The sequence below is a fragment of the Chelmon rostratus genome, chromosome 21 (assembly GCF_017976325.1).
Source record: "Chelmon rostratus isolate fCheRos1 chromosome 21, fCheRos1.pri, whole genome shotgun sequence".
Classification (NCBI taxonomy): domain Eukaryota; kingdom Metazoa; phylum Chordata; class Actinopteri; order Chaetodontiformes; family Chaetodontidae; genus Chelmon; species Chelmon rostratus.
In genome coordinates, this window is record NC_055678.1 from 2,800,401 (window position 1) to 2,822,300 (window position 21,900).

The 21,900-nt window shown below is 44.2% G+C and overlaps 2 protein-coding genes across 2 annotated transcripts; one reads left to right on the forward strand and one right to left on the reverse strand.

The window, feature by feature from the left end:
• Positions 1-681: 681 nt before the first annotated feature.
• Positions 682-4,050, forward strand: LOC121625120 (proton channel OTOP3-like). The gene is made up of 7 exons (XM_041963177.1): positions 682-1,132; positions 1,222-1,358; positions 2,300-2,358; positions 2,478-2,632; positions 2,710-3,392; positions 3,481-3,645; positions 3,746-4,050. Exons 1-7 carry the CDS (start codon positions 760-762, stop codon positions 3,914-3,916), a joined length of 1,743 nt encoding a protein of 580 aa, XP_041819111.1. The 5' UTR covers positions 682-759; the 3' UTR covers positions 3,917-4,050.
• Positions 4,051-4,236: 186 nt separating this feature from the next.
• Positions 4,237-19,775, reverse strand: hid1b (HID1 domain containing b). Its single transcript, XM_041962641.1, has 19 exons — positions 19,654-19,775; positions 18,505-18,654; positions 16,678-16,848; positions 14,219-14,341; positions 11,963-12,069; positions 11,332-11,448; positions 10,342-10,573; positions 10,198-10,254; positions 9,978-10,118; positions 9,181-9,271; positions 8,886-9,037; positions 7,851-7,929; positions 7,589-7,753; positions 7,279-7,500; positions 6,670-6,818; positions 6,508-6,591; positions 6,331-6,422; positions 5,668-5,826; positions 4,237-5,480 (listed from the first exon to the last, which is right to left on the reverse strand). Exons 1-19 carry the CDS (start codon positions 19,717-19,719, stop codon positions 5,417-5,419), a joined length of 2,421 nt encoding a protein of 806 aa, XP_041818575.1. The 5' UTR covers positions 19,720-19,775; the 3' UTR covers positions 4,237-5,416.
• Between the last annotated feature and the right edge of the window lie 2,125 nt (positions 19,776-21,900).

A 21,900-nucleotide genomic window follows, 5' to 3' on the forward strand; every position in this document is an offset into this window, starting at 1 on the left:
TTAACGACAGCACACTGCACAGTTCAGCTAAAAGGGTGTGTTCGCTAGTTTTAGCTCATTAACCCCAAATCACACACACACTTTACATTCATGATGACCAGTTTCAGACTTCTGTTCCAGCTGCTGGAAGTTTTATGAGCCTTCATACAGCAGGGAGGAGAAAGGACAAAGCTGTGATGTAAAGCAGGATTAATGTCTTTTAATTGGGCTGAAATGTGCAAACCACCTGCATGATCCTGCATGTGAGAATGAAAGTCAGGCAGCAGGTTATCAGTCCCGACTGAAGCATTAGCCGCTACTTAAAGCACTGCAGCGATAAGAGTGAGGTTACACTCATGAATTAGTTCCTGGTGACGACATGGAGCCCAGCTGATAAACCCTTTCAAAATAAAACCAGGTCACTGAGTTTTAGGGGAACGAGGTTGAAGATTGACAGAGATTCTGCTCAGCGGCCGTGAGGCAAACTTTGCTCAGGTGACACAACAGGTGAAACAATGGGTGAACATGAAAAGTAAACATGATACCTGTTGCTTTTCTTATGAAAGGCGTGTTGTTATTAATGCACTGTATCGTGACCACACCTGCACCAGTGTTGGAAGGCGGGACACGAGGATTGCCGGCACCTTCGCATGCCTTCACATGTTGAGTGGCCGGACTCCACCTGAGGTGTGAATGCACGAGGGAAAGCTGAATGGAAAAGAAGACGGAGGGTGAAAGCGACTGAAGAGTGTTTGTACAAGTCGGACTAAAAAGGTGAATATGGATTCAGATCGTGGAGTCACAGAGCTGGATTCCTTCCAGGGGACTGGAAACCCCCCCAGCGATGAACCGGTCAACGCACCGGTCAATGGCTCAGAACATCAGATCCAGGAGCCGGAGCAGCTCTGGGTTCCCAGCGGGAGGCGCCTGATCTCTGGGCTGCTGGGGCTGAACGTGGTGCTGCTTGGAGCCGCCCTGGTGGCCGGGGAGGCTCTCAGTCCGGAGGGCCTGAAGCACCAGGAGCACCAGGTGTTCATGCTGCTGCTGATGGGGCTCAGTTTGGTTTGGATGCTGTGGTACCTGCTGTGGGCCAGGAAACAGCCCGACATCTGTCCACATAAAGACCACCACGCGGGGGGAGTCGCTGTCACCTGTAAGCTCCTGAGCTCCGACAGAATATAGGAGAACATTTGCTGTGGATCATCTAATGAAACGTTCCTTCTCTCTCCCGCTCTGCTCCAGTGGTCCTCATGCTGTTCGCTGCTTTCAGTCTGCTGCTGTACATCTGCAGGATCGGCTATCTGATCAGCATGAGGGAGTGCAAGCCTGCTGCTCAGGTGCTCTCCCCGTTCATCGAGGCTCCTTTCCTCACAATGCAGGTAGAGGTATTTATATCCTGCTGGAGGGAACAGTTCAGCTGTCACATTTAGTGGTAGAAAAAAGAGCCAGATGAAGCTTCTTCTCAACATTTTTACTCATCAGACATAACAGGCTGCCATGAGTGGAGTTAATGACCTTTAAATAAGGTCAGGAAGGAGAAACAGGTGTTATATCTCACCTTTGCAGTGAGTGAACAGAGTTGAGCAACGGTGCATTTTGTATCTTATGAATTCAGATTTACATTCATGGAGAATGTGTTATTTCTTATTTTAATAGCTGCATAACCTCAACACAAAGAAAAAAATGCATTTACAATTTTTGCATTTGGCACATGCACTTCTGCACACATTGCATTTGTATAGTTATGTCATCTTTATAGTATTTTGTAACTTTGTACATTTTTTAACCAGTTTTCTTACCTTTCTTAAGTATTTCAACCTTGTCTCTAATTGTGTGTTGAGCAAAAAACGAAGAATCAATAATACTAATGAACAAAAAGTGCAAAATGTCAATATGTTGAGATAAAATGATCGAGAAGAATCAGAGCTTATGGTCTTCATCTGTGAATGGAACTTCTTCTAAATCTAAATCTAACAAACTGTTTATTTCACTGCCTCAAATTTCTCTAAAAAAAAAAAAAAAAACTTGCAAAACGTGCAGGATTAAAGCACCGACCTCTGGAATAAATCTTCAAACTGTGAGAGCTGGCAGACGGTTCTGTTCAAGGTTTAAAGGATTCATGAGATATAAGATCAGCACTTCTGATCACAAATCTGACCTGTGGCTCAGTTATTGTTTGTCTCTTTCACACTTTATTTTCAGCACTAGAGATTGCTTTATAGATTTTTATAAAAACACCTGAATAATATTAGAATTTGTCTTGTTGTGTCCTCACAGCTGTTATTTCCCTGTTGAATAACTGCCTATTGTTCTTTTGCAGACATATTTACTGTGGGCTCACTCCAAAGACTGCATTCACAGACACAAGATAATCACCAGGTGACTTTTCAGACATTTTCTGTATATTTCTGTTTGTTATTTTTAGCTTCAGGTGAGTGTGTTCTTTCTTTACCTTCATATTTGAATATGCTGATGTGAGCCTGCTGTACCTGACGCAGGTCCGGGCTGGTGCTGATCCTCTCAGCCGACCTGCTGCTGTGGCTGAACGCCGTGACCGAGGACACCATCCACGAGGAGATCGAGCTAGAAAAAGACGACAAGCTTGATTTCAGCAACACAAACTCCACTGAAGCGGACGTCTCAGATTTAGCAGGTAGTTGATGTGAGGCAAGTATGCTCATGTTGCACCGCGTCCATGTTCTTAAGTGTGTCCCTTCATGCTGCCTGCAGGAGTCACCAACTCGACCCTCTGTCAGTGCGGCACAAGTGCAGCCTGCCTCACCTTCCGGAAAGGCTTCGAAATCCTTTATCCCTTCAACATGGAGTTCTACCTGATGGCAGGCTGCATGATCTACGTGATGTGGAAGAACGTGGGCCGCAGGATGAGCCCAGGTCACCACCACGGTGCTCAGAAGCTGACCCTTCAAATTGTCTCCCAGGGCGGGATCATATACGGCCCCGTGTTTGGCGCCCTGGTCCTCGTAGCAGGAGTGGCCTTCTTCGTTCTCTACCAGGTGTGGGTGAGCCAGCAGGAGCGTCGCGTCACCGCCTTCCTCTTATTCTACGGTTACCATTTAGCGGTCATGCCTGTCATGTCGCTCTGCTGTGTGGCTGGGATGCTGGTCCACAGGCTGGAGAGGAGGGTGAGCGAAGGGGAGCACAACCCCACCCGTAGCCTGGACGTGATCCTCCTGGTGGCGGCAGCTCTGGGCCAGCTCGGCCTGTCCTACTTCTCCCTGGTGGCGGCTCTGGCCGTGGGGACTCAAGGGCTTCTGGAGGGCCTCGACCTCTCCTACTCCCTCCTCAGTCTCCTGGAGCTCATCCTCCAGAACATCTTCATCATCCAGGGTCTCCACAGGCACCCGAATCTCCTCGGCAAGAAGAGAGAGAAGCGTTGGAGCAGCATTTTCAAGGTAAACACGGCGTCTGTACCTGCACGTCATGAGTGTTTTCTTGCAAGAGCATTAAAAGGTGTAGTTTAAATGATGAACTGTCCCACAGCCTAAGAAGAAGGCAGCTGAGCCGACACAAGAGGAGAAGAGGACGGGACTGTCGCTACTGGAGGAAAACACATCAGCTGCTGCTCCTAAGCATCATGGGAAAAAGCCCTGGACCAAAAGAGTGATGAGAGAAATCTGTGCCTTCCTCATCCTTTCTAATGTCATGGTAATGTCACGTGTGTTTGTCAGCTGATTTAAAAAGAAAAACACGTTCCTGTGTCGTTTCTGCATTTATGTAGAGACATCTGTGTTCTCTGTTCCTGCAGCTTTGGGTCATCCCTGCGTTTGGAGTCCACCCTCAGTTTGAAAACGGCCTCGGGAAGCAGTTTTTCGGCTTCTCGGCTTGGTTTGTTCTGGTGAACCTGGGTCAGCCGCTCAGTGTGTTCTACAGGATGCACTCAGTGGGAGCTTTGATGGAGCTGCTCATCTCTGCATGACGAGCAACACCGACACCCAACCAAAGCGGTCTGGACTCTCATGTGACTCTCACATGTCATGTCATGTGACATGCAGCTGAGCCTTTCCAGGATGCCCCTTTCATACCCAATCACCTGTTACCAACCGACCTGTTTACCTGTGGAATGATCCAAACAGGTGTTTTTGGAGCGTTCCACATCTTTCCCAGCCTTTTGTTGCTCCTGTCCCAACTTGTTTGAAGCGTGTTGCTGCATCAGATTCAGAATAAGCAGATATTTACAGAAATCAATGAAGCTGATGAGGTCAAACATTATTTATATCCTGTTTTATTGATGTTTTACATCAGCTGTTTTGGGGTCAGGGTTGCAGATAAAACATCATGATACGCTTTATAAATTATTTGGTTTATATAATATATGGACATGTCTGTAATCTTAATGCTATTTCATTCAGTCATATTTGACAATGGTGTTCTTCTAACTCTGTGGCAACAGTTTGTGTTTGTCTCTGTCCTGTTTCAACATGACAACGCCCCCGTGCACAAAGCAGCTCCATTAAGAAGCCTTTTCTCCGTTTGGTGTGGAAGAACTCGACGGGCTGGAAAACTACAAGCAGACGAGAAGCTTCAGTACGTTCAGCCGGCAGCAGCACTTCAACCAATAACTAAAGCTGGAATTATGCTGCAATAAAAATGCTTAAAAATGTCTTGATGAGCCCAACCTGCTGCCCTGTGTGACACAATACTCACTGACTAGTTCTCTCTGCATTTGGAACTGACTCTGGTGCATCACATGACCTTCAGGGTGTCTCTTTAAATCAATAAAAATTAAATGTCACGTAAAATAAAACCGTAAACTGTTAAAGCTTTTGTTAAATGACATGAGAGCTGACGGATGAGCTGTATTAATATGACAAGAGGCAGGAATTCACCAGCTGGTGAAAAGCCTGTCCGCATACTTTTGGCCATATAGTGTGTTTGAGGAAAATGCTTTGCAGGAAATAACGTCCTCTGAGCTCAGGCCGATCTGATCAGATTTTAATTGAGGCAGCTGATCTGCAGTACAGTTTTCAGTCTCCTGTCAGACCTCGTTCAGGTCCCGTCAGTACAGCAGAATCCTGCAGTGAGCCGACGGCCTGTCGTGTCTGGAGGTTCACACATGTCGAGGAGTTAAAAAGACTGACACACAGCACTGGGTCTGTTCTACAAGACGTCACGAAGCCACACGCAGAAACTTCCCTTTGTCACTTAAACTACTTGTTATATTTTTGGCAAAGTGCATAAACTAATATTCAGTAAATGTCTCATCTATTGTCAGGTTTAATGACCATTTGGCATTCCTGCAGGCTGCATGTGATACACAGTCCCTTGACACATTTCTTCGTCTTCTTCTTCTTCATTTTTGTGTGCAGCCTGAAGGTTTTCAGGAACAGCGAAGAGTTTCGCTGCTTGTTTCCAGAAGTCTTCCTCTGATCACAGCTCCGGTGTGAGGAAGGTGAGTGTCTGCAGAGCAGCAGCGGCACTAAATCCTCTGGATCTCAAAGAGCCTGATGTCTGTGTCGTACCAGACTGGAGGATCCACGTTGCTATGGAGACGAGAGTCCGAGAGGAAAAACAAGTCATTGTTAAAACTCCAAAAGCTCATTCAGCACCCGCCGGACCAGTTTGAAGTAATGTTTGTTCTTACAGGTTAATCTATCAGACATTTTTAGGTTTTAATTAGGCATCCGAAATACAAACAGACACACGATGGAACAGGTTTGGTTTGTTCACCGTAAGTAGATGACTCCCCACATGTAGGTGCGGAACCACATGGCCGTGCCGGCGTTCGCCTGGTACTTCCTGATGAGGATGGGATGAGGGACGGGCAGGAGGCCGACGAGTGTGCCGTGCTGAAGGAACTTCAGGATTTCTGACTCGTCTGTCAAACCCCTGAGGACGACACCAACGTTTAGCCTGACTGATGAGAGCATCATCTTCATCACACGTGACTGTGCACTGAGCATCTTTGTGCTTTTCACAGTTTGAGCAGACCAAGACATGAAGGCATCAGCATGGCTGGTGGGAAATTATAACATATTATGACTGTTTGTGACATTTTTTAGACAAAACAATCAATAACTACGTTTTTCTGTCCGGATATGACAGAAATGTCCAAAAACTCTTCCTTAATAATCAGAAGATGAATCTATAATGAGATATAACACCGAGGAGGCCATCCAAAGGAACATGAGCACAAGGGGAAGTGATTTCTTTTATTTTCCCAGCAGCTGCAAACAGTTTTCTTTCAATATAAACAGAATAAAAACTTGGTTTACAGGCGAAGCAGAGACGTCCAGATAAAATGCAAGAGAAAGATGTCTGTGATGTCCTGCATCACTTAACAAAGAAAGAAAAGATCATTTAAGTTGTTTGTTTAGGGTGAATAATTCTTACTTGTCGATGCAGATCTTCTCCACCTGAGGGACCAGTACTTGTAACAGCCGCATGATGGTCTGCAGAGGAAGTTTCGTCTTCCATGACAACACCTGGGACAGACAGGTAGGAAGAGGACACATGAGCTGCCGTTCATCAGAGAAAGCACCAGGTGAAGACGGGCAGACTCGTACTGACCCAGTCCGGATTAGCACTCCAGGCCGCGGATGACGACACGCTGGACAAGCGACTCCTCGCTGCTTCTGACTCTGTGCCATCGACCTGACGACAAGGTGGAGAAATCACATCAACAGCAGGCAGACACAGAGCGAGAGCATCATGATGTGGACTCTGGCGTACCTCGTGGTCTCTCTCTGAGTTGGACTCTGTGTCGCTGGCTCCGGCTGCAGGACCGCTGGCAGCAGTGGACTGTGGAGGGTCTGAATGTGGCACCGCGATCATGGTGCCATCCTCGCCCACCTGAGACTTCTCTGTTATCTTATCAATACCTAAAGGAAGCACAAGAATCCTTTTCTTAACTGAAGGGACAAAGGTGGCTCTGCAGGGTTGCATCTTGATCTCTCCGAGGTTCCCCTCAGATCTACGAGTGTTTAAGTCTCATTTAGCTCTTTGTTTTTGTTCTATGCAGCTAAAAGGAATGGAGTGAATACTGGACTAACATGACGTCAGGTCTGCTCGACATGTCAGGAAGCAACTTTCTGCAAAGACTTGAACCATTTCAGCCTCATGGCGGTGATAACATGTCAGTGCTGGTTTTACAGCTTGTTGCGCTGCTGCTGTTTTAACACAGAATCTAATGAGGCAACACTTTGACCTTTTTCAATAAAGACGTCGCCAGGAAAAACCTCCTTTCTTAATTCTTAATTGACTTACTGAATGAAAAGCTTGCAGTAAAATGAGAAACGTAGAGGTGAAACTTTGTGTGAATATAATGATCTAACTTCGTACCTGGAGTGGCCTCTAAGCTGGCTTTCAGTGTGCCGGGCTCAGCAGGTACAGCAGGTCTGGAGCCCTCCATGGACTCTGCATCTGTAGAGTTGGTCCTGGAAATCCCAGACTTCTTCTTCTTCTGCAGGGCCTTCTGAATGGACGCCGTGTCGGACGGCAGGTTGGCCAGCTGGTGGAAGATGTTCCGCTTTCGGATGATGGCGTACACCAGGTTGCAGTTACCTGTGAGGGACAGTTAGCAGTTAGCGCGATGATGGTGTCCAACTCTGGGATCTGTTGACTTGACTTGAGTTCATATCCATGCTCTCACCATCAAACTGGTACTGGATGATGTTGTTGAAGACCTCCAGCAGGAAGAAGACCAGGTGGTGGTTCTGGGGGAGGGAGAAGAGGAACCAGGGTGTGGAGAAGGCCTCCAGGAGGTGGAGCAGCTTGTTGGCTGCCACCATGGACAGGCTCTTCAGATACGGGGAAACTGTGGAGGGTTATGACACAAAGAGTCACAGAATTAAATTACACTGCAGTTATCCCGTTTAGCCACCAGGTGGCGACATTTCACGTGTGATACTCACTGTTCACTATGATTGTGAGCAGGCAGTCAAACAGCGGATGGAGGCGCTGGTGACCACTGGTGATGATTTTGTGGAAGATCTAAACATGAAAAAGTGGAGTGAAAATTTAAAGTGATGTGTCTGCTGTCATGTTTTCATTCACAGAAAATACAACAGAGGAAGAAACTGACTGGAAGCATCAGAATGAAGGCGAGAGAATATAAAATATTTTAGGAAAACACAGACCCACTTGTCAAGCTCAGGTCTACGTTGTGAGATTGCTTCAGATTTATCAGTCTTAGCTGAACTTTGTCAGCCTCTCCTGAGTTTAGACTCAGCTCAGCTTTGAGTCAAGAATGTTTTAATAATACAGCCTCAGATGACAAAATGAAAAAATCCACAGAAACTTTCAATGGAAAAAAAAGTGTTAAAAAATGGTTTTCTGGAGTATTCCCAACCCTTTTCATGGCAAAATGGTAAAAACAACTATTGGATGCTAATATGTTGATGTTTAGCATGTAGCATTTAGCATACTGTGCTAAAGTTATAGTGTAACACACTCACAGTCACAGATTAAAATGTTAACGTATAGTACATAACATATATCTTAATAATAGCACGTTACAGTCATACAGTTAGCATGTTAAAATGCTAATGTTTACCATGTCATGTTTACCATGCTAGCACGTTAGCATGGATACACTAAACTTTCATTTTCTTGGGTGGAGCTTTTACTTTTTCCGGAGCTGAAGGTCATGACACGCTAACAACTGGAGGCAGCTACTGGATGCTAATTTGTTGCAGTTTACATTGTAACATTTAGTGTTATCATGCTAATGTTTAATTTAGCTTGTTAGCATGCTAACAACTGAACATTAGCAAGTCAACAGTCATACTTGGCATGTTACATTTGACATGCCAGTATGTTGCCATGCGTATATTAGCATTTAGCATGTTAATGTAACATGCTTAAGTTCCCACTGGAATGCTACATTAGCAGTTGGTTGTACAGCTGAGGGTGAAGGGAAGTAAATCTGGATCTGGATTTTATTTTACCACAATGAGCAGGTCGGCGTGGGTTCCTGTGAAAACAGGAATGTCCATCGGGACACGGAGAGTGTACGGCTTGTTCAGACGGACGCCGAAGTTTCTCTCGCCGCTCAACAGCAGGAGGATAAACACGCCGATGTGCACGAGGCCAACACGAGCTGCAGGCGCACACAGACAAAAGGACGGATCATCGAGGGTTTTAATAATGATCCATGCAAGTTAACGCTCATCTTAATGTGCATGCACAAGCGGTGTTATGTTTAATCCTTTCCACACAAACAAGGCAGAGAGGATGACTCACACTGATCCGCTCTGGCATCGTTCAGGGTGAAGAGGATGGGAACCAGCATGTCCAGCACATCGCTGCTCTTCAGCACAAAGAACAGGAATTTCTAAAACACACAGATTAAAGTTTGAACTCTTCTGCTCCATTCGACTCAGATAAAGAACTCAATAAGCGTTTGTTTGAGTTTTAGATTTCAAACATGCTGTAAGTCTATGTGATGTCTGACTTCCAGTCACTTTATCTTGAAATGAAGCTGTGTCACCAAATTCAGACTGAAGACTGTGCACAGTCCTCAGAAATGTCCACTATGGAACAAGAAAGTAGCATCAATGCAATGTTCCTGCTAACAATCCCACAATGCAATGCTCTGCATATCATGGAACATGAAAACGATTGTGCGACTGTGAATGTGGGAGATTACAGACAGACTCAAGAGTCTACAGACATGTCAGCAGCTCTGTGATGCTGGACTGAGACACAACAGTTATATATATATATATATATATATATATATATATATATATATTATTATAATTTAACATTTCTGCTTTTAGTGGCCTTTAACAAACCCCATTTCCCATAAGCCCACAGCAGGTGAAACCTCACGGCTCAATTAAAGAGTCGAGGGAAGGAAGCGGCTAAAAAGGCTGAAACGTTAGACGAGAATGTTTGAGAATATTCTGGACGTGGATGAAACCAAGAAGCCGCGCTGATGCGCCGGCACATTTTGTTGGGAGCTGTAGTAAAAAGAAAAGTAAGAGCCAAATTTGACAGTTGTTGAGTTCAGGAGCGTTCACAGCTCGAGCCCCGACCTTGTTGAAGTCACAGAATTTCCAGAAGAGGATCAGCAGCTCCTGGTGGAACTGGATCTTCTTGGTGGAGCGCGGCAGGTAAGTCTGAACCAGAGGATTGTTCAGCAGCCGTGCCAGACCTTTCAGGATGAAGCTTAAGTCCTGATGGAAGAACAGAAGACACACTTTAACACCACACAGTGTCTTCCTGTTCAGTGCTGAACGATTGGCTGTGTTTCACCTCTTCTCTGTGAATCCTGGACAGATAGTTCACGAAGAGGTTATCGGGTCCGGACGTCTGAAGAAAAGACAAGAGGTGATTTTAAGTTCTGAATCAGTATCAGTGTTTTTATTACAAAGACTCATCGATTCTGTCATTGATTACCTCCTGCTCCTCCACAGCTGAGGCGGAGGCGGAGCCGTCCAGGGCCTGGAGGGCGGCGCTGGCGGCCGACCCGGCCTCGTGCTCCAGGGTGACGATAAGGATCTGGACCGCCTGCTCCACCAGCTGCTCCCGGTAGTCGGAGAACAGCAGGTGGTTGTACGGGATGCCGTACCCGACGGGGTCGTAGGCACACACCACGTTGAGCAGGGAGGTGAACAGAGGCAGGGCGTGTCTGGGTGAAGCAGTGAAAGACAGGTGGAGGTCAGTCAGCGCTGTGTGTGTGGCTGCTGTGTGTCTGCACTGAGTGGTCACACATGGAGGCTGGCAGAGTTTTCCAGAGGTTATGCTTGAGTGTGGCCTCCAGCATAACCTTGCTTTTTTTGCCCTGGGTGTCGCCTCTCAGGTTGCATACAGTCTGCCTTATCATATTGGTTTTAGGAGCTCGATACAGCCTGAAAAGAATACCTGCAGACAATACTCAGGGCTGAAAAAAGGTACTGACTACTTAGGTAATATTCATATTCACAGTTAACCTTTTCGGTTCCAGGCCAGTTATTACTCCTCTCATGGATGTATTGCTCTTCTTTCAAAGTATTTATTTGATGTGAATAGATGAAGTCAAGCTGTACAATCGATTATATATACACACACACACACATAATTTAGGTTTGTCTATCTTATAAACAACTTAAAACATCCTCATAACTAATAAATGACAGAAATTAATCAGCAGCAACTACAACAAAGACTTACTCAAAGTAACTTCACTCCAGTTACTTAAAGCTCCTAACCAATAAATAAGACAGGCAGAATTTAGTTTAATTTAGTTTTGTGTTCAGCTTTTATTTCCCATGAGGAAGAATGAGACACAACCATCAGTGATGCTCAAGTGTTGCTTGGGCTGCATGCAAAGATTACAACCAAGCGTGATAGTTCAATTCTGTTCATAAGGATCTAGGCTGTTGTGGTGTGTGTGTGTGTGTGTGTTACCTGTTCTCTGTGGAGCAGAAGAAGGAGACCCAGGGATTGGTGTTTTTTCTTTCAGAGGAAGGAGGAAGGTACATGGCTTCAGAGAAACAGGTGAGGAGCAGCTTCAGCAGCTCCGTCCTGAGCAAACGAGCACACAGAGAGTTCAGCCCGACTGATGCTGCATCATTTCAACTGTTCCAGGACACCAGAGCCAAATGAGATGTTTTACTGTTGTCTTGTCAGCGCCCTCTGGTGGACAAACAGTGTCAGTGTTTCTAAACTGCCTCAAACAAACCAGCCGACATATACGCCAGTAGCAATAGATAATGTGATATTCCTGATGTCATTATGTTCAAACTCCAGGAATATTAGAGTTCATACTGCTCAAGGATGAGTCAGACTCAGTTATGGCCATTTAAATTCACCATGTTGCTGTCGTGCAGCCTATTGGTGAAATACCATCAAACTTTGCAGAACTATCAGACTTCATATGTGCTCATGTCCTCTTACATCAAACTGGAACCACCTACAAATAACTGGCACCCAGTCATAAGAAAACAATGAAATAACTTTATTCAGTGTCATCTAATGATGTTCGAAAATTGAAAATGTGTTCTGCATCTTCACCACTCATTAAAAACTTCAGGTTTACCTGTTGAGGTCATGGATGTAGTTTAGAGGAGGCGACTGAGCGAAGCCCACCCCGGCCTCCCAGATGTACTCACAGCTGTCTATGGATCGAATGTCCTCGGCTGTGTCCTGCAGCAGAGACGAGGACAAGGGCAACAGAGTGCATCATGTAGAAGACAAATGAGCGTTGGCAAATGCATCAGAGTCTATTGTTTGTGTTCCTTTCCCTCCTTTTCCTCTTGCACTGATGTGTAATTATGAGAACTGATCGACAGAGCTTTAGCGTATTAAAAAGTGTGGAATAAAGGCTTTTTAAAATCCTTTCTGATAGCCGACAGGTTAGACTGCGGATTATCAGTCTTCAATTACAAACTGCCTTTATAAACTATTTAACACTCAGACTAAAGACTTGAATTAACAGCTTAAGCTGCTCATTGAACAGAGACACATTCATTCATTCCTCTCAGCTGAAGCTGCAGGTCTAAACAGAGCAGGGCGACTCTGTTCACACCTTCTTCTATCATGTGATCCAACAAGTGCACTAAGCCGAGTACTGACAGTATCTGAGTGTGACACCTCGGCACAGATGACTACAGCTTTATGAATAGATGTGACAAGGTGCTACTGCTCTTCAGCAAAGGGCACCGTGCCATGACGTTCACTGGGGTTCAAACCCGCGAGCAACACCGAAGTCAACTGTGCTGCTTCCTACAAAACACACATCAGGTGTTGTCATGGGTCCAGACACCCTGCTGGAAACCACTGGTCTGGATTAAAACTTGATGAAATGAAACTAAAGTGGCCATTTTTTATCATTAAATGTGGTTCAAATCTCAGCAAATATGAGTGATGGGATCACCAGGTTTGGTTATTTCATCTCAGCGATGTCTGCTTTTTGGTTTTGTCCACGTTGTTTTTATCAGTTTGAAGTGGGCGGGGCTCAGTTGGAGAAAGCTGATGCCACACATTCTCGCAACCAATCAGAGTTGAACCAAAATGTGACGACAGTTACGGGGATGTTTGCCGTCAGGCCGCCGTCCATCAGATGTGACTGAATCGCACCCACACAGTCTTAGTGAAAACAAAATGTACATGTAACCTCAACATCTGAACAGCCTCCACCCTGGAGATAAAAGGAGCTCCATTCTTGCTACATCTGTCACTGATACGTATATTTAAATAATCAGGTGAGTCTTTCATGAAGTCCTGGACTCCACTGACCTCTTCTACCACAGAAACAGCCCTGATGACAGTTTTGACAGTATTGGGAACAATGTTTTTGCATTGGATTGTGTTTGCATTATGTTTGAGACGATTCTAACTAAATATCACAGAGTGCATGGCTCTGCTGCACCACTGAGGGTGAGACTGTGTGTTTTCTTGGTAATTTGGGTGAACTGAACCGTTAAATCCTCACTGGGAGGTCGAAGCGTTCATGACGCTTCACCCTCCACCGGTGTGTTTCTGTGAGCACATGATTCACAGGTGGAAACGAACGACGGCCGCTGGACATTTTCCACCTTCCGCAGCACTGTTTCACACTCGCTAACATTTCCTCGGGTGGCTGCGAGTGACCAATGGGGTGGTGGAGGGGTCAGGGCCTGCAGGGCAGCCGCGTGCTGTCGCCTCCCACGCTCTCCAGGACCAGAGATGTTTGCTCAGCACCAGTAAGAAGTGTCCACCCTGTTCTCCTCAGCCCAGTTAACAAACACGGCCACTCCTGCCTCTCTCTGTTTCGTGCAGAGTAACTCATTAACTGGAGCTACTGCCTGAGGAGATAACGGCGCTAACATGGTGCCGCCGCAGGGCTAAATAACAGGGAGTCGCTCTTTTATCTGAGCAGCACAGAACTCCTCTGGCTAAAAGGCAAAAACAAAGTAAACACCAAGTTGAAGAAAGCTCTGTTCTTCTTCCTGTGTGGACAAACTATTCATTTACTTACTTGAGTCATCCAGGTCATCTTATCCAGGAAATGAATCCACGTCTACAGGTATTTTTATGTGAGAGTTAGCGGAGAAGATTGATATCGCCCTCATGTCTGTGTGCTGCAGAGCTGGAGTCAGGTTGGGATTAATTTAATTAGTTCAATCCAAAGCACAGTCTTTATGCTAAGCTAGGTTAGCAACTTCCAGACTCCAGCTCTGTATTTAATGTTTTCACAGGAACTCGGTATCAATCTTGTCAGAAAAAAGGCAAATAGGCATCTGGTGTTTGTGTGCAGCTGCACACGTCTGCCACACATGAGTGTCAGAGTAATGCAGAGGGCTGGTGGACTCACCGGGCTGCTCTTCTTGTGGCTCTGAGCAGTGAAATCTGGACAGAAGAGCAGGTCGGCGATGGCCAGCAGCAGCGATTCAGCCAGCGGCCGTGCTTCGTCATCGTTGTCATCCTCGTCCAAACGCTGGAGGGTAAAGAGACGAGTTCAGAGACGTTGTGTCTGTGGTTTTGATTCAAGTACATTTATTCATTGTTGTATTTAACAATTAACTCCAGCCATGAAGCACTCGCACTGGAGGAAAAGTAGAAATCTCCCAAAGCTGAAAAAGCCCACCCAAGCTAGGCACAATGGGTGGACGAAATAATGTGAACGACCCCAAAATAATGGGAGAAATGAAATTCAAAGCAGCAGCCATGCAACCAGCAGACAGCTAGCTTAGCTTAGCATAAAGACAGAAAACAGGGGAAAACGGCTAGCCTGGAGTGTTGTTGTTTATGTTAGGTTGCCATCAACCAGTGGAGACTCCAGGAAGTCACCGCACATGGCCAAGAAACAGTCCTGCACATAAAATCCCAAAGTAGGGGGACTTTGTCGCCTTTGGACAGAGTCAGACTAGCTCAGTTTCCAGGCTGAATGCTAAGCTAAGCTAACTGGCTGCTAGCTTCAGCTACATATTTACCATGCAGACATAAGAATAGTATCGATCTTCTCATTTAACTTTCTGCAAGAAATTCAATGAGTGTTTTTTCCAAAATGTTTCTTGTATTATCTAAAAGTACTATTATTTGAATGATAAATAATAACAGAACCACAAACTGAGTTCATAGAACTACAAACAACAAATCAGCCTGTTCCAACTGCTGCAGCTCTGCACTTCACCTCAGTCCCACTTTAATTAAGGGACATTCAATCCCTCCTTAATTCAACCACTGGCCAGGAGGAGGGGGACACACAATATGGGCAGTGTTTGGACTGTGGGTCCCCTGCCGACCAGGTAACCAGAGAACCAGCTGCCGTCTGGAGGTGGAGGAGCTGGAGGAGGGGGGAGGGGGTTGTTTTCGGACAGTGACCTCGACAGCATCAACAGCAGCGGCTACAGTCTCACATTACAGCCCTGATCCTGAATCAGACGGCACCATCACTTCTTACTGGTGTCGATGGTTATAACCGGGAGGCTCAAAGGGCCTCAAATCCTCTGATGTCTGGAGAGCCGAGAGGCCGCAGACAGACGAAACTCTATGAACTGTCTGCAGGCGGGTGGGATTCCTCCGTCTGCTGCTTCCAGCACGGCTCATGATACTGCAGGTTTTACACAGGTGACAGGTCAGGTGACTCACATCACAAGTTTTAGTTTTATCTGCAAAAGACTTGAGAGCTTCACAGCAAATAAACCGTAAAGGTACCCTGTGGAGTTAAACCACAACCAACAGTCTACACTGTGTTTCACCCGTCAGCACCAATCACGAAGCAAGCTAACAAAACAAACAAACTTTTAACAGCTTCTCACAGTCAGAGGAGCAGAGACGGGGCTGAAAGCTGTAGAAAAAGACAGTAAGTGGACATTGAGTTTGGATTGTTCAGCCACTCCACCACTAAAACAACTCAACACCTATCAAATGTTGCTCAGACATTCATGGTCCCCAGAGGACGAGTTCTGACTCCTCATTTTTTTCTCTGGCGCCACCATGAGGTCAAAGTGTTTCATTTGTCCAAAACTTTTATGGTTCATGTCCAAATACCTGCGAAACTAATGACCGCTTCTTCAGCTTCAGCTGTACAAATGTTAGCATGCTAATGTGCTAAACTAACATGGTGAACATGGTAAACATTATAAATGCTAAACGCAGCATGTTAGCAGCTAGCTTGTTTTTCTGTTAAATATCCTCTGACAGTTTCCATTTTCTACCTTTTGGAGGAAAGACTTCCAGCTCTACTTTAATGATTTTTGAGAACCGGTCCTTCAACGTGCCGTTTTTTTCTTTTAGCCCCAGGCATCACTGTTATGTAATAAGCGACTGTTTTCACATTAAACTGAAACGAGCTCTGCCAGCTACTGTCAGTAAACGACTTCCTGCCGATTAAAGCATTAAATCAGTAATTTAGATAATTAACAGATTGAACGACTGAACGACTGAACACACACACACACAAACACACACACACACACACACACACAGTGGCTGGTTTGTAATTTAACTTGTAGAAAAAGGGAATAATTGCTTCCTCAATGCATTCCTTTCCTATTACGGCACACACGCAGGACTAAAGCGGATACCAGCCTCCGATACTCTTTCACCAGCTTCAGTGTGAAATCGTTAATGAACGTAACATCCACCATCATGTTCTCCGGGCGGAGAGCAGCTGCCTGGCAGACAACTGATGGAGGCAGACTGAGTGTCAAACAGGCGATGACGCGCCACACAGTGCAGGAGCTACGTCAGACCTCGGAGCGTTTCCGGAGAATCGCCTGGCCTCGCTCCAGAACACTTCCTGTAACAGAGTGTGTGTCAGGGTCGTACCCCCGCTCTGCCGGCTCCGGGCACCGTGGACCAGAAGAAGCCTCTCCAGTCGGCGTCCTCGAAGATGTAGGGCAGGATGCGGGTGAGCAGGCGGGTGCAGTTCAGGACTATCTGCTGCTCCTTCTCTGAGGGGCAGCCGGTGTCTGCAGCCTGGACCAGCCTCTCCACTGCCTGAGGAAGAGCACACGAAGAAGACTTTAAGACTGCATGAATGACACATTAATAATCCACTGATTTATTTTGCAGGATTCTGTGTCGTAGCCTCAGACAGGACCGGAGATCTTAAAGTTTGTAAAGATAGCAAACATAACAGGCTGGAAACATGATGCAGAAGTCATTCAGAATATTTCCATTTGATGGGATGATGCAGCCTTTAGAGTTTTTCGTGTTTGAATATTATTGACATATTGAATAAGTCAGTGTGGAATAAGATGATTTTAACCTTAAAGCTACTAAACAAGGAAAGAAGCTGAAAAACTAGATGTTAAGGGGTTAAAAAAGTGAAATTAACCATTGTCTTTCTTTACTGTGTTTAATGCATCACACGTTCATTCTGACTCTAATATTTAATAATATATGACAACATATAAAACTTAATTACTTTCTTGCTGTAAAAGTCACTTATCAACACTTTATATCTCATTTGTTTAATCTGTACAGAAACTTGATTTGATGATTGTTGCCTGGCAACCTCATGTTGACAACAAGACTCCAGGAGGTCACTGCGTCCAGCCAGGAAATGGTTACCACTGAACAGAGCTAGGCTAGGTGTTTCCCTCCATTTCCAGTCTTTATGCTAAGCTAAGCTAATCATTAGCTTCATGTTGAACGTCCAGAGCGTCGAGCTCCTCAGTTCATTTTCTTCTTTCCTCAAACAGCAAAGTGTTTCTTTAAATTCTGCCATATTGTTTGACTTTTTATACTTTTTTATACTTTTATAAAATATCATGAACCAGAATGAATCTTGAGTTTCAGTGAAACTCCTGAACAATCAGTTTGATGAGAGAAATAAAACATTTGCTTCAACAAAAGTTTCTCCTAAATCAGGAATGATCTGATCACAGCAGAGTGACGACGACTCCGACACTCGACAGCGTTCAGACACTTTTTATAGCATCGACTTGGCCTGCGACTGTTTATCAACGAGAAATCTGTTCCCTGCAGGAGGAGATGAAGGACCTCTCGTCTTCTCGTCTCGTCTGTTGAACAGTTTTATTTTCAGACGCGTCACGTTTACTCAAATAACCTTTGACCTTTACGAGCGCTGATGTGTGTGACGTTCAGTGTGGGAACAACAAACAGCAGCATTCCTTTGACTCAGACTGTATCCAGGATGGAGCAAAGCCACCGGAGGAAAGTAACTAAGTACATTTACTCAAGTACTGTCCTGAAGTACAGTTTTGAGCTACTTTATGATTTTACTTCCTTATATTTCAGAGAATACTGTACTTTTGACTTCACTTCATTTATCTGAGAGCTTTAGTTACTTTGCAGATTCAGATTCTTAATACAAAATATACATTAACTGATAAATTATTATTATTATTAATGTGGATTAAATGACCCAGAAGAACATTAAGTACTCAGATTAGCTCCACCTTCACCAGCTGCAGCATTAAAGTGATGAACACATGAATGCACCAATAATCGTAATCCATTCATCATAATGATTTATACTTTTGGTACTGTCAGTATATTTTGATGTAAACAGTTTTTGGATGCACTTTTACACTGTGGTTCTTCTACTTTCCACCACTGATCAAACGACATCCAACACGAGACACATGGCATCCCGTCCAGCATCGCCTCCTCATTAACGCAGCTTACCTTGTAGCAGAGGGTTGCCAGGTTTGACGGAGACTCCTCTCTGACAGCTCGGATCTCTGCCGCCGGAACCAGAGCGAAAACGTCCTGGACGGTGACAGAGGAGTCGACCCAGAACTGATCCCAGAAGACATCGTCGGTGGCCTCCACAGGCTGGAGGAGAGGACACACACCAGCACATCAAGGTTTTATCCTCAGTGATGCGGCATTTACTTCACCACTTCTATCTGACAGCTGTTTTTTTTCTTCTTTCCTCTCCCACTTATTATCTCACAGCCTCACAGATTTATCTCTTGACCCTTTGGAGGGGCCTGACCCAGACATTGAGAACCACTGGACTGAACACTCTGAAGCATCAGTGTAACATCTAACAATGTCAGACAGAATCATGCATCAGTCACAGGACACATTTAACTGCACAACAAGTTCTTTTACTTCTGATACTTTAATTTTTCTGATGATGCTTCTGTACACTCACTGTGTGGGATTTTGAATAAAGCAGTTTTACTTGTAATAGACTGTTGATGGACTGATCAATTAATCGGCTAATCGTTTCAGCTCTAAATATAAGAATCTGACAGTCTGATATTAAAATCTGCACATAAATGACGCTGACTTAAATGTAAGACACTGAAAACCCGCACAGTTGCCCATTAATTGTCTGTTAATAGACTGATCAAACAATCAGCCAGCTGTTGCAGCTCTAACCCACATACACACTGAACCAGGCTGCACATGCACAGTCAAGTCGACTGGATCTAGCCAGTTCCACCTTAAATGCACCTGCCAGGTGAACACATTTCTGCTGCCTGGAAGAAAACTAACAAAAACATTTTCACATGTTACATGTTGAAGCTATTTGAGGATTATTTCACCGAATAAACAACAAATGGGTCAAACTATCCAAAGACCAAAATGTGTGTTTCCAGTCTCTTAAACAGCACAAATATTAAATAATGATTTCTGCTTTGTCTGAAAATCCTGAAAATAAAGCGGCTGCAGTGTTTTCCTGCTCTTTTCTCTCCACTTTGTGTCACCTGGGCTTCAGTTCAGGCCACCATCTGGCACTTCAACTTTATCTCCACAGCCTGAATTTAAACCACAAACGCACAACCGACGCGCTCCCCGCACGTTTCATGGAGAGAAACCGACCTGTGTTTTGGTTGTGAGCTGAATCACCGCTTTCCTGAAGTGAAGTTTGGTGTCGGCGTTTCCCATTTTGTGTCACAGGCCGCCTGCTGTCTGCCCGGATCCGTGTTAAGGCTGAGTGGCCGTGAAGGAGGATAATCTCCCTCATCCACCGCTGACAGCCGCGCTGCGCTCCTGCTGCGTTCCATAGTGGCTCGGAAACTCTAGCTTCAAGAGAGTAAAGTGGCGGCAGGTGCTTTTCTATAATCGAAATCGACGTGAGCCTGATTCTCTCTTCATGGTTGTTTTTATTTTAAAAACACAGCCAATTTGTATTTTATGCTGGAACCGCAAAACAAAGACGAGATTCATGTGAACATATGATATCAGCAGCTGAGGGATGAAATTGATGACTATGACTATTCAATTAAAAATTGAATAGCCTATATATCGTTAATCATTTAACACAAGTTAAACAAATAAAACAGAAACACACAATAATGAGCACAACGAGACGTAATAAGAAGTAATTGTAAACTTTACTTATGCAACTTTCAAAACAAATTTACACACATGGGAAAAGCTAAATTAAAATCAGCACGACACTGAAATATAATTAGGGAAATCTAAGTATAGACAATTAGATTAAATAACATTAAAAAAATTTAAGCAAGGAAAAAAGTCAAAAAATAATTTAAAAAATACGTTCGAAATGGGAAAACAAAACCAAAAAATAAATAAATGACTATTCTTAAACATGAGGATTTAAATTATGTTACTGGTCCTGCAAGAATGACTGATAATAATGTTAATATCGTATTTACACGGTCTGTTATTGTTAGGTTTCTATGTCTGCTCAAGAACTCTCAGAATTCCGAGGGCAAGTAAATGGAGCATAAACCAAGCAGGATCCAAACTAGACGACTTCCGGGATCCTAAAGTACATATTTGTTCTCTTTGACATTATTCATAGAATAAATCTACCTTCATGTATATGTAAGACGATTATTGAGATGTAGGTATGACGACTGAAAAAATTCAAAACCATCTTCGTCATCATCACCTGTATCACCACATAGCAGCAGTTTTGTTGGTGTGTGGATGGACCCATCTTGATACTTCAGGTACAATCAGGATAAATAAGCTCTGATATTCATAGAGAATTATATACTCTGACACAACCGATACCACACCAATACGTGTTTTCCAATATACTTTAGATTTATGTCCTTAATCATTATTTTAGTTGATTTAAATTTAAGTAAAAATACATTAAATTTAGTCAATTTTCAAACCAAAAAACCAAGCTTGTTCAATGAAAAGTCAGTATATTTATGTCTAAAATTAAAATATACTGCAAACTGCTAATTGATGGAAATATGACTTTGAAATGCTGCACTGTAAAGAAAAATAAGAATTAGCTACACAGGGTTTTTCTCTTGTTTTCTATCTTATACTGTCTTAAACTTCTTACACTAAAATATTTAACAGCTGCTCATCTTACTCTGCACACTTTGTTCTGGCAGGAATATTTATATTAATTTATATATAATTTTATGATGTATATATTTATTTATACTGTGTATTTTAAACACAAGAGTGTTTTTGTCTTTGTCACTTTTGTCTACAACATCACCAGCTACCAGCATGTCAAGATGACTAGCATGTTGCTATCTATCACCGACATCTTTCCACTCCAAGCTAACTAACATGCTATTAGCATGTTAAGCCATCCAGAATGTCACCTGAGCCAGCATATAAACCAATCCATGTTAAGCTAACTAGCACGCTAAGCTAGCTAGCATGCGAACAGCCATTAAGCTAACTTTTGTGCTGCCCCAGGCAGGTTAATCGCTTCCAACCCACTTTAGATGAAACCATGCCCACTTTGTATGGCGTCCCTTAAGTTGCTGTCATGCTAACGCTAGCTAGTGTAGTCTCCTCTTAATAATGGTCTGATAACCAGTAAATCCATTAAATTCTAATGCCCAAGCTACACAGAGTTAACATTTCCCATGACTCAACACCAGACACCCACTGAACATACTGTTAGGAAACAGCATGCTAGCTGGCTAAGGATTTTTTAATGATTGGATATAAAGTGGGTTGAAAAATGATAGACGCACTTAAGAAACCACAAAACAATCCTCTTTAGCTACCTTAGCATTCAACAAGACACACACCTCTGTCCGACAATAATAGCCAACAACTTGCTAGCTAGCAACAGCTAGCATCATGTTAAGGCTCCGAAGATAACAGCAGCCTTAACAT